General features: G+C 41.3%; 1 protein-coding gene across 1 annotated transcript; it reads right to left on the minus strand.

The window, feature by feature from the left end:
- Nucleotides 1-1,092: 1,092 nt before the first annotated feature.
- LOC311247470 (runt-related transcription factor 2-like) lies at nucleotides 1,093-10,095 on the minus strand (the record flags this gene model as incomplete). Its single annotated transcript, XM_084338510.1, has 2 exons — nucleotides 1,093-1,254; nucleotides 9,855-10,095. Coding segments are annotated over 2 exons (403 nt in total), but the record flags the coding sequence as incomplete, so codon positions are not given.
- Between the last annotated feature and the right edge of the window lie 4,905 nt (nucleotides 10,096-15,000).

A 15,000-nucleotide genomic window follows, 5' to 3' on the forward strand; every position in this document is an offset into this window, starting at 1 on the left:
AGAATGCCTTGTTGTGAGAGAGAGAGAGAGCAGCGTATCGCTATAAAGACACTTTATTTGTCCGTCACGAGCCTGTTATTATCCCTGGGCCTGTTATTACCCATAGTCCTCTGGGATCAAAGACTTGGAGCGAGGAAAAAAGGAAACAATCGTGTTTTCTATTTTTCCCCTTCTACTTCTCCCCACTCGCTGTTTAAATAATAATAAAGAAAAAAAAAAAGCGGATTTTTATTTTTTTGAAGAGGCAAAACCCTGACGACACAACTCTCATTCCCCACGTTCATCATAGAATGAGCTAATAGCAAGTTACTGCGGTGAATAGGCCTGTGATACGTTTCTGGCAAACTATAGTACACAGTTTTTTCATCAGCATTGACGAAGGATTAAAGTCCAATGCATCTACAGTAGGCCTTTGAATTAGCCTTCATGTTTATGTCTGGCTTTTCTGTCTCTTTTCCACCTCTCTCTCTCCCTCTCCCCCCTCTCTCCCCTTTCTCCCTCTCTTTCTCTCTCCCTCCCTCCCTCTCTCCATCTCTTTCTCTCTCTATCTCCCTCTCCCTCTTTCTCTCTCTTCCCCCCCCTCTCTCCCTCCCTCTCACCATCTCCTTCTCTCTCTATCTCCCTCTTTCTCTCTCTCCCTCTTTCTCTCTCTTTCCCCCCCACCCCCCCTCTCTCTCTATCTCCCCCCCCCCCCCCCCCCCCCCGCAGTGCTCCACGACAGCCTGGCTCTCTCTCTTCTCTCTCTCTCTCTCTCTCTCTCTCTCTCTCTCTCTCTCTCTCTCTTCTCTCTCTCTCTCTCTCTCTCTCTCTCTCTCTCTCTCTCCCATCAGAGAATGTAGCCTACATATGAATGTAATAAGTGTTTTTATCTTTTTTGCGATAACAATAAGATGAATTGAACCATTGAATTGAACCATGGTTGAATTGAACCATTGAACCAATAAGTTATGATGCGGGGAGCCTGCATACAGTAGCCTAAGTGGTTCATTAGAGTAGGCGAGGTGGGGCTCACATCCGTATAGTCCGTGTGCATGTGTGCTTGTGTCTGTGTGTGTGTGTGTGTGCATGGTGCGTAGCGGTGGGTGTATCTACCTGGCAGGCGTCGGGGCACGTCGCTGATGGCTGGCAGCCCAGTGGCTCGGCTGGAGGACAGGGGAGTGGTGGAGTGGACAGAGGGGGACGCCATGGGACTCAGGTAGGACGGGTACGTCTGCTCGTACGACCAGGGAGGAGAGGACTGGGACTGGCGTGGGTCTGAGAGAGAGAGAGAGAGAGAGAGAGAGAGAGAGAGAGAGAGAGAGAATTGTCAGTGCCCTGTTCATTGCGGCAACTCAGTTTGACACAGCTACGTTTCCATGTTGTAACTGAAACAGACCATGTGATGGGGTTAAGGATCATCCTGGAGGTTGGGAGTGTGTGTGTGTTGCTTGTGTTTAGAGGTATATAAGTATCAGTTGGCGCTCTTACGCAACATCCTTCAGTAATGACACATCTAATGTTTACCTTCAGAGAGGAGACCTTCCTGTTTGCCTTATAAAACATCGGACTGCAGCTGAGACCCAGAGAGAGAGAGAGAGAGAGAGGAGAGAGAGAGAGAGAGAGAGAGAGAGAGAGAGAGAGAGAGAGAGAGAGAGAGAGAGAGAGCCTCGCTGGCATGCACCCAGGACGTAAACACACCTCCGCACACTCCTCCCGGAAAAGAGACTTTGCATTGTTTCTGTGCCTCGGTAGTATTTACTAAGCGTTCATCGCATTTTAAAATGACAGTTAAGATGTACTTGTATTGCATATTCATGCGAGGAGGAGTGTGGGTTATTGCAATGTATTAATGGTGCTGATGATTTCATAATGCTGTCGAGTGCTTTCATTATATTTACGGCTGACAGTAAATAATAGTGCACCCGGATGTTGACTTTGAGCTTGACCTCAAAACATTTACACTCACAAGGACTAAAATGTCCACTCTCATCTATGATTTACTCTGCCTTCAATCCTGACTAGTCGTATCCCCTCTCTCTCTCTCTCTCTCTCTCTCTCTCTCTCTCTCTCTCTCTCTCTCTCTCTCTCTCATCACGAAAGCACAGAATTCCAAGGCACTCTTAATTATAGACTGCTAAGAAGTGTTATTCATGCTATCAAGAGAAAAATCCCTAGTCCCATCCCTAGACCCATCCCTAGTCACAATGGACCTCATTCACCAACAATGGGCCTCATTCATGAAGCGATATAAGAACAGATTTCGTTCTTAACTAGCATTTCCTCTTATTTTGTTCTTACCTGGGATTCAGCAATGTTTTCTTATTGTTGCTTTTCTCTCAGAAAAGACCAAATTCTAAGAGTGGTCGAGAGCACTCTTACCCAGATAAGAAACTCTTACCCAGATGAGAAACATTTAAAAAAGCCTACCATTCATAATAATAATAATACATCAGATTTATATAGCGCTTTTCCTAATGCTCAAAGACACTTTACAAAACAAACAATATAATACAATACAGTTTTAGTAGATACAATAAAAAAATATATATAAAAAGGTGAGAGAGGAAGGAGTTCATGGGTTGAAAGCAAACCATTGGTCAATTGCTTCCAAATACGACTTTATAAACCCAGAACTTTTCAATCATTATTATTATTATTATTATTATTATTATTATTATTATTATTATTATTATTATTATTATTATTATTATTATTATTATTATTATTATTATTATTATTATTATTATTATTATTATTATTATTATTATTATTATTATTATTATTATTATTATTATTATTATTATTATTATTATTATTATTATTATTATTATAACTTAATAATACTTCTGAAATGGATTATATATTGCTGTTAGAACAGTTGGATGCTGGCTGCCCAGGCCGTACGCATGCATGCATATTTACAACCTCTCCTCTCCTCCCCCCTCTCCTCTCCTCTCTTCTCTTCTCTGCTCCACACCTACAAGTTCTGAGCGCACTCTGGGTTTTAGCCACAGGGACATTTCAGAGAGAGATGACAGGTGACAGATCCGGTATTTCCGAACCTACTGCACGATTGGTTCTTGACAAGCGCGCAGTCGTTCAGTATTGACAAAGCCTACTTTGCTGGAACGATTTATTTCGCACTATACAGTACGTATACGTATAAGTACAAGTATAAGTCTTTATTTGTCATTAGATTAACACACACACACATGCAATGACGATTAACACACACACACATGCGATGAGCGACCCACAGGAACACACACACACACATGCACTGAGTCGCGAGTCGTGAGACGTGTGTGTGTGTGTGTATGTGTCATTTTGAGATCAGTCGCTAATCGCTTCCTGTTGAATGGATCAGACAGGGATCAGATGCCGAACCACGGCTGTTTTACACACGCCTCATTCGCCTTATAAGGAGATGGCGGGCGTGTCTGTATGCAAATGAATTGAGCACGATGCGCATTTGAGTTTAAGAATGAGTGGGATTCATTATGCAACACACCTGGGTAAGAACAGATTTGGACGTTAAGAACGGCTTGATGAATGTGGCGGTGACTTTTCTTATTGTTCTCTTAACAGACAGGTAAGCAAGAATATAAGAAATATAATAAGAGAGTATTGTTGAATGAGGCCCATTGTCTTAAGATTTCTCTTACGACAACCTCCTTGGAATGTCGTAAGAGAAAGCAAACGACAATTACCCCCGGATTCACCAACGCGTGGAGAGGTTGTCGTCCGTTGGTGAATGAGACCCAATGGCTGCTGCCCATTGGAAGCTCAGTGGTTCAGTAGAAAAGCTGCAGTTGATCTCCTGCTGCACTGTTAATATCAACAACTGCCGGGAAATTAAATGTAGTCCTTTTTAAAATGTTTACGTTTGTTTGTGTTGTCAAGTTGAGACTGACAGAATATGCTATTGCCTACATGTTTAGTTTGCCATTGATTTCAAGGCACTCCACTTCATATGTTGCTATGATGCCCCTCTAGCTCATGGAATTAACTCCAACTGTCCTTAAAGCTTGAGATTCTCCCCTCTGTTGCAGAGTTTAAAACCTTGATCTCCAACCATTGTCAATCAAGTTGTACATGTTTTAATTGATTGTTATTCTTACTTGTCTAATTGTTATGATTGTATATGCTGTGTGATTTTATATGCCTTTTTTCTGATTAACTCAGTGACTGAGAGATGAGGGAAACCTCATCAAAACAAAACTGAGGAAAACAAAAACAAACCACGTGAACTTTGGAAATGACTCAATAATCAACTAGGCTGCAGTAAAAAACTTAAAACCAGATTCTCAAACATAAACATAAAGACGGACAACACGCTCATCACAGACAAGCTGGATGTAGCCAATTACTTAAACATCTTCTTCACAAACATAGCCACAACAGTGGTAAACAAACTACCCTCCCACTCAGGGCATTATGGGGTAGAACACATAGTAGCATACTACAAAAACCTAGGGGTCCGCAAAGACGACTTCAAACTAGAAATGGTAACAACCGATGAGGTACTCAAAAAACTGAGCGCCCTCCAACCTAACAAGACCACTGGCCATGACAACATCCCCTCCAAATTCCTCAGAGACTCAGCAGCCGCCATCACCCCAGTCATCACACACATAATAAACCTCTCCATAAAACAGGGACACGTCCCCAAGGACTTCAAAATTGCGAGAGTGACCCCTCTGCACAAAAAGGCCAGCAAATTTGACCCAGGCAACTGCCCTGTTTCTATTCTTACCTCCATCTCAAAAGTCATGGAGAAAATAGTCTACTAACAGGTCGAAAAGTACCTGGCGGAAAAAAATCTAATCTACGAATTCCAATCTGGCTTCAGAACATCCCACTCCACTGACACATGCCTTCTCTATTTGAACGACCACATCAAACAAGAGGTGGACGCGGGCATATACTGCGAAATGGTCATGCTGGACCTACAAAAGGCCTTCGACACTGTCAATCACTCCATTCTGATTGACAAGCTAAAAGCAATTGGTTTTGATAGTTTATCAGTGAGCTGGATGCAATCCTACCTGGAGGGGAGAGAACAGATGGTGGAGGTAAACGGTACTCTATCCCCCCCCCCTCACAGTGAGCTGTGTTGTTCCACAAGGAAGCATACTAGGACCGCTACTGTTCCTAATTTATGCAAATGTATGTCGTCAGCTTGTAACTGCAACTTGTTCCTGTTTGCGGACGACTCAGCCCTGCTGGTCTCTGACAAGAACAAGTTGCAGGTTGAAAAAACCCTCAGCTCGGAACTAGGCAAAATCTGCATATGGCTCGCTGATAACAAACTATCATTACACATGGGCAAAACAGAGTCCATTCTCTTCGGTTCAAATAACAAACTCAGCAAGACCGACGGCTTCTCAGTTACAGTGGGTGACAATATTGTCACAAGGAAAGATGAAATTACCTACCTGGGTTCCATCCTAGAGGCAAATCTTTCCTGTGACAAAATGGCATCCAATGTAATAAAAAAAGTCAACTAACGAACTAGATTCTTGTACCGGATCTCCTCTCTGGTAAACAAGAACACCCTGAAGACTCTGGCAGGAGCACTCATTCAAGGGTACTACGACTATGCTTGCACCTCATGGTACCAAAGCACCTCAAAGGCGCTAAAAACAAGATTACAAACATCACAAAACAAAATGGTCAGACTACTACTTGACCTTACCCCTAGAACCCACCTCACCCCTGCCCACTTTGACAACCTAGGATGGCTTAGAGTAGACGACAGAGTACAGCAACTTGCAATGGGCCTGGTCTACAAGATACACTATACGACTAAGGTACCCATGTACATGTCAAAATACTTCCCAAAGGTCAGTGAGTACCACGACCACAACACCAGAGGAAGCTCAACAAATCATGTTAAACCAGATTCGGCTCAAACAAGGGACTAAACAAGTTTCGCAATTATGCCACATCAATGTGGAATGCCCTACCCAAAGCTGTAAAGGAATGTGAATCCCTACCCACATTCAAAACCGCTCTTAAAGAGCACCTACGGGAGGCTGCAATTCGAAACTGGCCACCGTAAATGTCCAAACCCCCCACCCCCTCCTAATAGACAGTCTCCTCCCCACCGCATGTATATATTCTCTCCCCGCCGTATGTATATTTCTCTCCCACCCACCCACCCCCTCCAAATGTACAATCTCCTCCCCACCGTATGTAAATTTTTCTCCCGCCCACCCACCCCCTCCTAATGTACAGTCCCCTCCCCATCATATGTATATACTCTGTCAGGATCTATGGGTAACAGTACTGTATACTTGAATACCGTTTATGTCACAAATGTATCAGTACTAAATACCTGTATGTCCCTATGCCATAAATGTCATGTATGTTGTGTATGTCATAAATGTCAATATGAATTGAAAATGGGGGACCCTGATGTAAACAAGACAAACGTCTTTCTCTGGTCTGCATCCCCTTAACAATTGTGTGTATTGAGCCGTACTGTATTGTACCCATTCTGCAATCTGTTAAATAAAGTTTTCATTCATTCATTCATTCATTCATTCATTCATTCATTCATTCATTCATTCATTCATTCATTCATTCATTCATTCATTCATTCATTCATTCATTCATTCATTCATTCATTCATTCAGTTGCCTTTCGAGTTTAAATAAAGGTTTGAAATGAACTTTTTCTCCAATCCCAATTTAGTCCATACCAATTCCCCCCTGGTCATAGTGCTGCCCTACTGTCTGTCTGGGGAGGGTGTAGACTACCACATGCTGCCCTACTGTCGGTCTGGGGAGGGTGTAGACTACCACATGCTGCCCTACTGTCGGTCTGGGGAGGGTGTAGACTACAACATGTCTCCTCCGATACATGTGGAGTCGCCAGCCACTTCTTTTCACCTGAGAGCTAGGGGTTTCACTGGGAGAGCGTAACGTACAGAGGTGTTCACGCTAAGTATCTGCCCCAGATCCCCTCCCTGCTGAACAGGCGCCTGGTCGACCAGTAGGAGTCACTATTGCAATGACCAGGACTCATACCCCACCGGCTTCCCACCTGCGAACACTACCAAACAAAGCTGGAGGTACCGCTACCGGGAATTTAACCTGGGTCTCTGCGGTTGAAGGTGAGTGCTACACTAACCCCAGCCAACCATACTTCATACTAGTCTGTCTCAGACAGGATTCCATCCAGAGGAATATGTAAAACTCCATATCGCCCCTTTAAAGGCCCTATTCACTTCCTTGTTTGTTTTTCATCTCAGAAATGTTCTAAAAATAATAAACAGTATGGTTTTCCACTACAGCTGGCCTTGCTGTAGAAATCATACAATACACTGTATATAAAAGCAGTTGATAACCATCTAACGTTACTGCAGCTGATGTACCGGTATGTCAAACAAGCTGTAAAACACATCCTGGTAGAATACTGATATTCCATGTTTTCGCTGAGAGAATTCACAATTCCCTGACTCTCCCTGTCTGGAATAATACACCTCTCAAAAGATTCCACGATATTCCAGAAATCCAATGACCGGCGAGGAAGACACTGCACATACTGTATACCAGCAGCTACACTACAGTAACTACACCAAAGTACAGTAACACTACAGCTACACTAAAGTACAATACAGTTTGAACACTGATCTCTCCACACACAAGCACACATGAACACACACACCACACATTCTGCACTCTCTCACACACAAACACACCACAGGTCACTTTAAACACATAAGAAAAGGTCACTTTAAAAACTGTATATTGTATAGTAGTGTACATAGGACTCATTACCTAAGCTTAGCATTGTATTGTATTGTATTTTATCTTAGTACTTTTATCATGTCTATTTTATTATCTATTCTATTTTATTCTATTATTATTATTTGTATTTTTTGCACAATCGAAGCGGGCATGGCCACCTTCATTTCACTATATGTCTTGTGTGTGTGTGTATGTGATGAATAAACCTCTTGAATCTTGAATTAACACTAAAGCTAAACTAAAGAAACACTAGAGCTAAACTAAAGAAACACTAGAGCTACACTAAAGTAACAGCTAAAAGACTAGAGAATAACTATTGAATGAATAGTGATGGATTATTAAGAGGCGCTGATCAGGTGGCTGAGATTCTCTGGCGTGAGAGATGATGTTACCTTCTGGGACACAGACGGCCAGATAGACAGACAGAGGGACGGAGTGACAGATGACCTCAGAATCTCATGTACTCTCCTGGCTGTAGCATAACCCGTGTTCCCATTAGAACGGACGGTACACATTGCTCATGTTGGAGTGTGACATTTCACCTGATGTAAATGTTCCCTTCTTCCTGCCTGGTGGCTCAGCTTGCTGTGGGGGCCAATTCTCAGATAGTTCCTCTAACTTGTTCAGCCCGCGAAGCAAGAAATATGTTCTTTCACTTCTGGATTCAGGGTCGTTCAAATGTACTACTGCTTTGGTCATGTGGGTCTCAAAGCTTAAGAAGCCACACTCTATTTGTACTATTCTCATGAGGTGTTGTGCATTGCTGGCCAATAATGGCACAATGCAATAAACATAGCTTGCTGGCCACCGTTGTCATTTTAATGGTATCACCTGTATCACCTATTACTTGATTACAATGGCCTGCTGTTTGCCTACCAAGATATCTGTGAAGATGATGTAATTCCCTACGAATTGTTGAGCATTAGAGTTGTGCAATGAACTGTTACCCTGCCCATAATCCTAACCCTAACCATATACTTAACCATAACCATAACCATAACCATAACCTCACCCTAACCATACTGTTAACTTAACTGCGAAGTCAGAAGCTAGAGATTTTTTACGCAACTTTTTGTAGCATTCTACGTTTCAGTTGATGAGAATACGTTGCACAAGTATACAACTGGGAGCTCTGTGATAGCCCTAGTGCAGTGGTCACCAACCTTTTTAAGCCCAAGATCACTTTTTATTTTTTTGGTGAAGGCAAGATCTACCTATTGAAGCGTTGAGAGAAAAAGACAGCCAAGATTGTACTTTAAACTAAATTACTTTTATTTGCCTGTATTCTAATTACATGCAATGCTTTGGTCCAACATTAAAACGTCAAAGTAGAACTGTAATATGTACTTTCTCAGTCAGTGCTAAGTGCAGTCATCTTATGCAGCATCACTTTTCACATCAAAACAAAAGTAGAACTGTAATGTGGACTTTCTCATATTATTAACATTGCCAAACATATTTACAATTAGCATTTTATAAAGTAGAACTGTAATGTGTACTTTCTCAGTCAGTCCTAAGTGCAGTCATCTTATGCAGCATTACTTTTCACATCAAAACAAAAGTAGAACTGTAATGTGGACTCTCAGGGAAAGATCTACAGGGAAAGTCTCAAAGATCGACCAGTCGATCGCGATCGACGGGTTGGTGACCACTGCCCTAGTGTATCTGTACAGGTCCAACCACTGTAAACATATGAAGAACAACTGAAACAAGTTACATAAGGTAATGCCAGGATGAACTTACAGGATGAACCCTGGTGGGTGATTATATGTAGGCTGTGCTTTCAGTGTCTTAATTTTTCTGGTTGTATCATTAACCTATTTTAACAGCTACAGTAGCAGTTTTAACAGTGGCAGTATAATGAACTAGATGACCTTCTCAACACATACACAGGCAAGCCATTCTAAACCTGCTGGCTGCAACGTTAGCATGACACGCTGTAGGCTATTATCCTAAAATCAGCTGCAAAACTGTTGAAAATAGGAAAGCCATTGTATAAATCCTATATTGTATATTACACCGTATACTGTTTCATGGCATTCTGCTCACTTGACCCAAGTGACGGACATTCAGTCAAACCTACGGACGTGTAAATCGAGCCTAACTCGGAAGTCTCACCCGTGATCTGTGTCTGCCCCTGGGGGTTGAAGGAGTTGGGCCCGGCGTTGAGCCCTGGCCGGGGGGCTTGCGTGGGCACGGTCACCCTCATGGTGGTCTGTCGGATCCTCTCCAGCTCGCTGAGGCGGTCAGAGAACAGGCCTGTCTTAGGGGGGTCCTCGAGCTTCTGTCGATGCCCTGTGGGACACACACTGCCTGTCAGCCTTCCGCTGGGCCAGTAAGCACCAGCTCCATGGGTCATTCGCCTTATTCACTTCGCCGCCATCTTTATTTTCGTAGATCGCCATGCGCGCATTTCAATGAGCAAGGCGACTAATTCACTTCCACAAACACTATGGTGGTGAAAAACAATCTGAGTCAGTTAATCAGGAGTTTGTAACTCAGATCAGCCTGTTCCGCCACTTCCATACCCCTCATCAAAGTAGACGGATACGTGATGGCGGCGACGTGAATAAGGCGGATAGTGCAGCTATTGTTGGAATCCGTTGTAATAGTTTTTGATGGAACTATAGAATTCATATTGACAAGTGCATAGTACTATTGCAATGTAAAAAAACATGATGTGTCATATTGTGACTCTATATTATAATGTCGTTTTGTCTCCTACAGTATATCCTATAGTACACACACATGACCTCACTTGCACTGTTCTCATCACAGTGAGATGATTAAGCTAACTCCCTACTAGGGGTGTATCTGAATTTGAATACGATATTCGGGAAAGCACAAATAATATGATGGAAACGTATATTTCTTCTACCAGAAGTTTCTCGTTATTAATATCCATGAGCCTCTATATAAAGTTACAAGGGCAGAGAGAGGGTGGGGGGGGGGAATAGTTGTGGCAAGACGGGTAGAATAGAGTAGATGACAGAGTACAGCAACTTGCAATGGGCCTGGTCTACAAGATACACTACACCACTAAGGTACCCATGTACATGTCGAAATACTTCCCAAAGGTCAGTGAATACCACGACCACAACACCAGAGGGAGTTCCACAAATCATGTCCAACTAGGGCTGGGCGATATGGCCTCTAAATGATATCGCAAATTTTTTTGGCCATATCACGATACACAATATATATCGCGATATTTTGACATTTCCTCTAAAGCACTTACAAATGCTTGATTTAACCCTTTGATGCATACAGTCATGCCAATATGATGATTATAATAAGTCCCTGCAACATATGTTTGCATTATTAAACCATGAAGATGCTTTAAAAAATAATTTAATGAAAATGTACTAAGAGTAGTCTACTAATAAAAAAAATACTATTTATATAAAAACTCTTGGGTGCCTAAGACTTTTGCACAGTACTGTGTTTTCTATCCACTTTAGCCAACACACACACACACACACACACACACACACACACACACACACACACACACACACACACACACACACACACACACACACACACACACACACACACACACACACACATATATATATACACACTGTGAGAAAATAATAATCACACACAAAGGGATAATGGCTTATAGCAGACTTAATGATTTTAGAATATTTCAGATAATGAAATTAAATGTTTATATCATCAACTATCCAGTTAGTATTTATACTGTAACGTTTGGCTACTTTAAATCATTGAATGTAGAGAGAGAGCGAGAGCGAGAGAGCGAGAACGTGCGAGAGAGAAAGCCCCCCCCCCCCCCCCCCGCCCCCCGCGTTTTGTAGGTTTGCGTTTTGAGCGTATAAGCTGCGGTAGGTGATGATGTCACACTCGAATGTCAACACAGGAAGTTGAACACAATGATGGGAACTGGATGCCCGATATGAAGAAACGAATAACCAATAAATATGAAGTTATGTTTGAACTTCTGTTGTCAAGCCTCATCAATATTACCCCACCCCCTTTCCTCACGAATGGAACTAGTGTCGTGGAGTCCGCTTTGAGTGTTTCCAGGGTTAGCAGCTAACGCTAGTTAGCTTAGCCTAGTTATGTGTAGGGTTGCCACCCGTCCCGTAAAATACGGAATCGTCCCGTAATTGGAAAGCTAGTCTGTGGGGTTCCTCAGGGCTCTATACTTGGCCCCCTTTTATTTTTGATTTATATAAATGATTTTGCTTGGGTATCTCCTAGACTCGAGTATTCTCGATCTTGTTTGCTGATGACACCAACATTATAATGTCACATGAGAATTTTGCAGTATTAATTAGGGAAGCAAATGATGGTTTATCTTGTGTCTCAGATTGGTTTCAGACTAATAAGCTATCGTTAAATGTAGAAAAATCGAATTTTATTGTATTTTGTAATAAAGGTAAAAGTTATTCGAAAAAGGAGGCAAAGCTATTAATCAGTAACACCGAAATCAAACAAGTAACTTCAACAAAGTTTTTAGGGATCCTAGTTGATGATAAACTCAATTGGAAAAAACACATTGATCATGTTTGTAAAAAAGCAATGAAGTCAGTAGGTATAATTAGGAAGGTGTGTTCATTGATAAATAGAAGTTGTTTTTTAATCCTCTATTATAGTCTTATCTTTCCTTACATATCGTATTGTAACATAATTTGGGCTAGCACTCATCCATCTCATCTACAAAAAATTATTTTACTTCAAAAAAGATTTGTTAGACTGGCAACCCTCTCAGATCGATTTGAACCATCTGCTCCTCTTTTCAAGAAATTAAACATTCTGACTGTGTCTGAGGTTAATTCTTTACAGATATGTATATTTGTGTACAAATGCATTCATGATTACATTCTACCAAATGGTTTTAATCGTTTTTTTTTCTTTTAATTCAGATGTTCATTCATATGCTACATGTCAGTCCAGGGACCTGCATATACCTTATTGTGGTACTTCACTTAGGCAGTTCTCAGTGAGGTATAGAGGGTCCAATCTTTGGAATGCAGCTGATCCTATGCTAAGGAAATCTCCATCTCTGCTTATTTTTAAAGCAAACTACAAAAGAATTCTCATCCAAAAGTAGTAGATAGATAACAGGTCATACATGTAGGTATGCATTTGGTTATGTGGGTGGGTAGGTTTGTAGGCAGGTGGGTGGGTTGTTACATGTACTGTGTGTATGTATGTTTGTATTAACACAAATCTTTTAATGTATTCTGGTATTTTAAAATATGCATATTTTTGTATTTTTGTATGTTTGATTTTATAAAACAGGGGACGTTCTTGATAAGCCTCTAGGCTTCTAACTTCTCCTTCACAATCGTTATAACTTATTATGTATTGTTTTTACTTCTGTTTAACTGTGTTAATAAACAAACAAACAAACAAACAAACAAACTGATACAGGACGCACTTTGTCCCGTATTTTAAGGTTGCCAGTATTGTGAGAGAAATGAGCCAGCCGACCTACAAAAACAAGCAAAATTGTGACCAAAAGTTGCGGGAAATAAACAGACTTGGCAACTCTGGTATGATGGGCGTGCGCTCAGTTGCTCACGACCAATGAGAATTCGCGCTTTCACGTTGCTAAAACGTTCTGTGCGGTCTTCTGCTCAGCTCAGTCACTGCATCACTGGGCTGTTTGTCCACAGCAGACACTACTCCAGCGCATCCTAAAAAGACAAAACGCCTCAAGAAGTACAGACCTGAGTGGGAACTGGCCTGGTTTGATTATGTCAGTGGAGATGTTTATAAAGCAAACTGCAAAGTATGTAGGTGTGTGTTTTCTGTGGCGCATGGTGGACTGACTGACATCAGACAGCATGCATCAGGAGAACAAAAATATTCCCGAAATATAAGAACTCAAAGGACCCAAGCACAGGTTTCACAGTTCTTCATGACTGAAACATCTCCTGAGATTGATTCGGTATGGAATATTACATCTTATTTATCTGGTTGTGTTTTTAACTAAATGTCAGTATTTCTATTTACCTGCCCTGGCAGCCAGGAGCCTACATATTGGCTGCTGATGTGGGCATAGTTTAGGCTATTTCACTTGACTAATATGTATATATATTTTTCATTAATGTTGAGTTTTTAAAGTCTAATAAATAAACATGTATTTATATTAATCAATATAATTAAATAGTGTGCCCATTTAAACTCTTATGTTGTTATGCTCATCTGGAAAACGGAATTATTCATAATGGATTAACAGTTAATAAATACATAAATAATATAATTCATAAATACATAAATGCAAAAATACTTAAATAAATACTTAAACATAAATAAATAAATAAATAAATAAATAGTGTTCAGACAACAATATAAAAGTCATACTGTTCAATTTCATTTCATTTCAATTGTATCATCCCACTCCTCCCCTCTAGGTTACTGCAGCTGAGGTGACACAGGTATACCACACGGTTAAACACAACCTCAGCTACAACAGTGCTGACTGTTTGTTTTCTATGCATTTCAGGAGTTTGGGGGGCTGGCTCCCCTAAATAATTAAATTAAATAACATAACACTAACCCTAAAACCGAAATAAAGTAAAAAAAAAAAAATTGTTACAAAATCCGCCCATTTTCGCTCCCAAAAAACGCCCAAATCTTTTTCCGCACGCGCTTCAAGGAAAGGTGTCCCTTATTTCTATTAGTGAAAGGTGGCAACCCTAGTTATGTGGGATACTTTAATTAGCAGCTAACGTTAGCCCATTGCTCGCGTCAATTAAATTGCATGTCATTAAAGGTCCGTGCCGGTCTGTGTCTAATGAAATTACAATTGCATGTCATTTAAGGTCCGTGCTGGTCTTTGTCTATAATGAAATGAGAGGAAAGCTCTGCACTAAAGCAAGTCTCATCTCAGCCGCGACAACATATACTCGATGTTCACAATATAGTAATTTACTACATCTCATGTAGAACAAGTATACTCGATATATCGCCCAGCCCTATGTCCAACCCAGATTCGGCTCAAACAAGGGACTAAACATGTTTCGCAATTATGCCACAACAATGTGGAACGCGCTACCCACAGCCGTAAAAAAATGTGAATCCCTACCCACCTTCAAAACCGCTCTAAAAAAGCACCTACGGGAGACCGCAAGACGAAGGTCTTTCTCTGGTCTGCATCCCCTTAACAATTGTGTATTGAGCCGTACTGTATTGTACCCATTCTGCAATCTGTTAATAAAATGTTCAATCAATCAATCAAGCCTGGCGCTGTCAGCTGGTGGTGAGGGCCAGTGGCTTCAGCCAGGAG

The sequence above is a fragment of the Notolepis coatsorum genome, assembly GCF_963971535.1.
Source record: "Notolepis coatsorum genome assembly, contig: SCAFFOLD_3549, whole genome shotgun sequence".
In the NCBI taxonomy this organism is placed as follows: Eukaryota; Metazoa; Chordata; class Actinopteri; order Aulopiformes; family Paralepididae; genus Notolepis; species Notolepis coatsorum.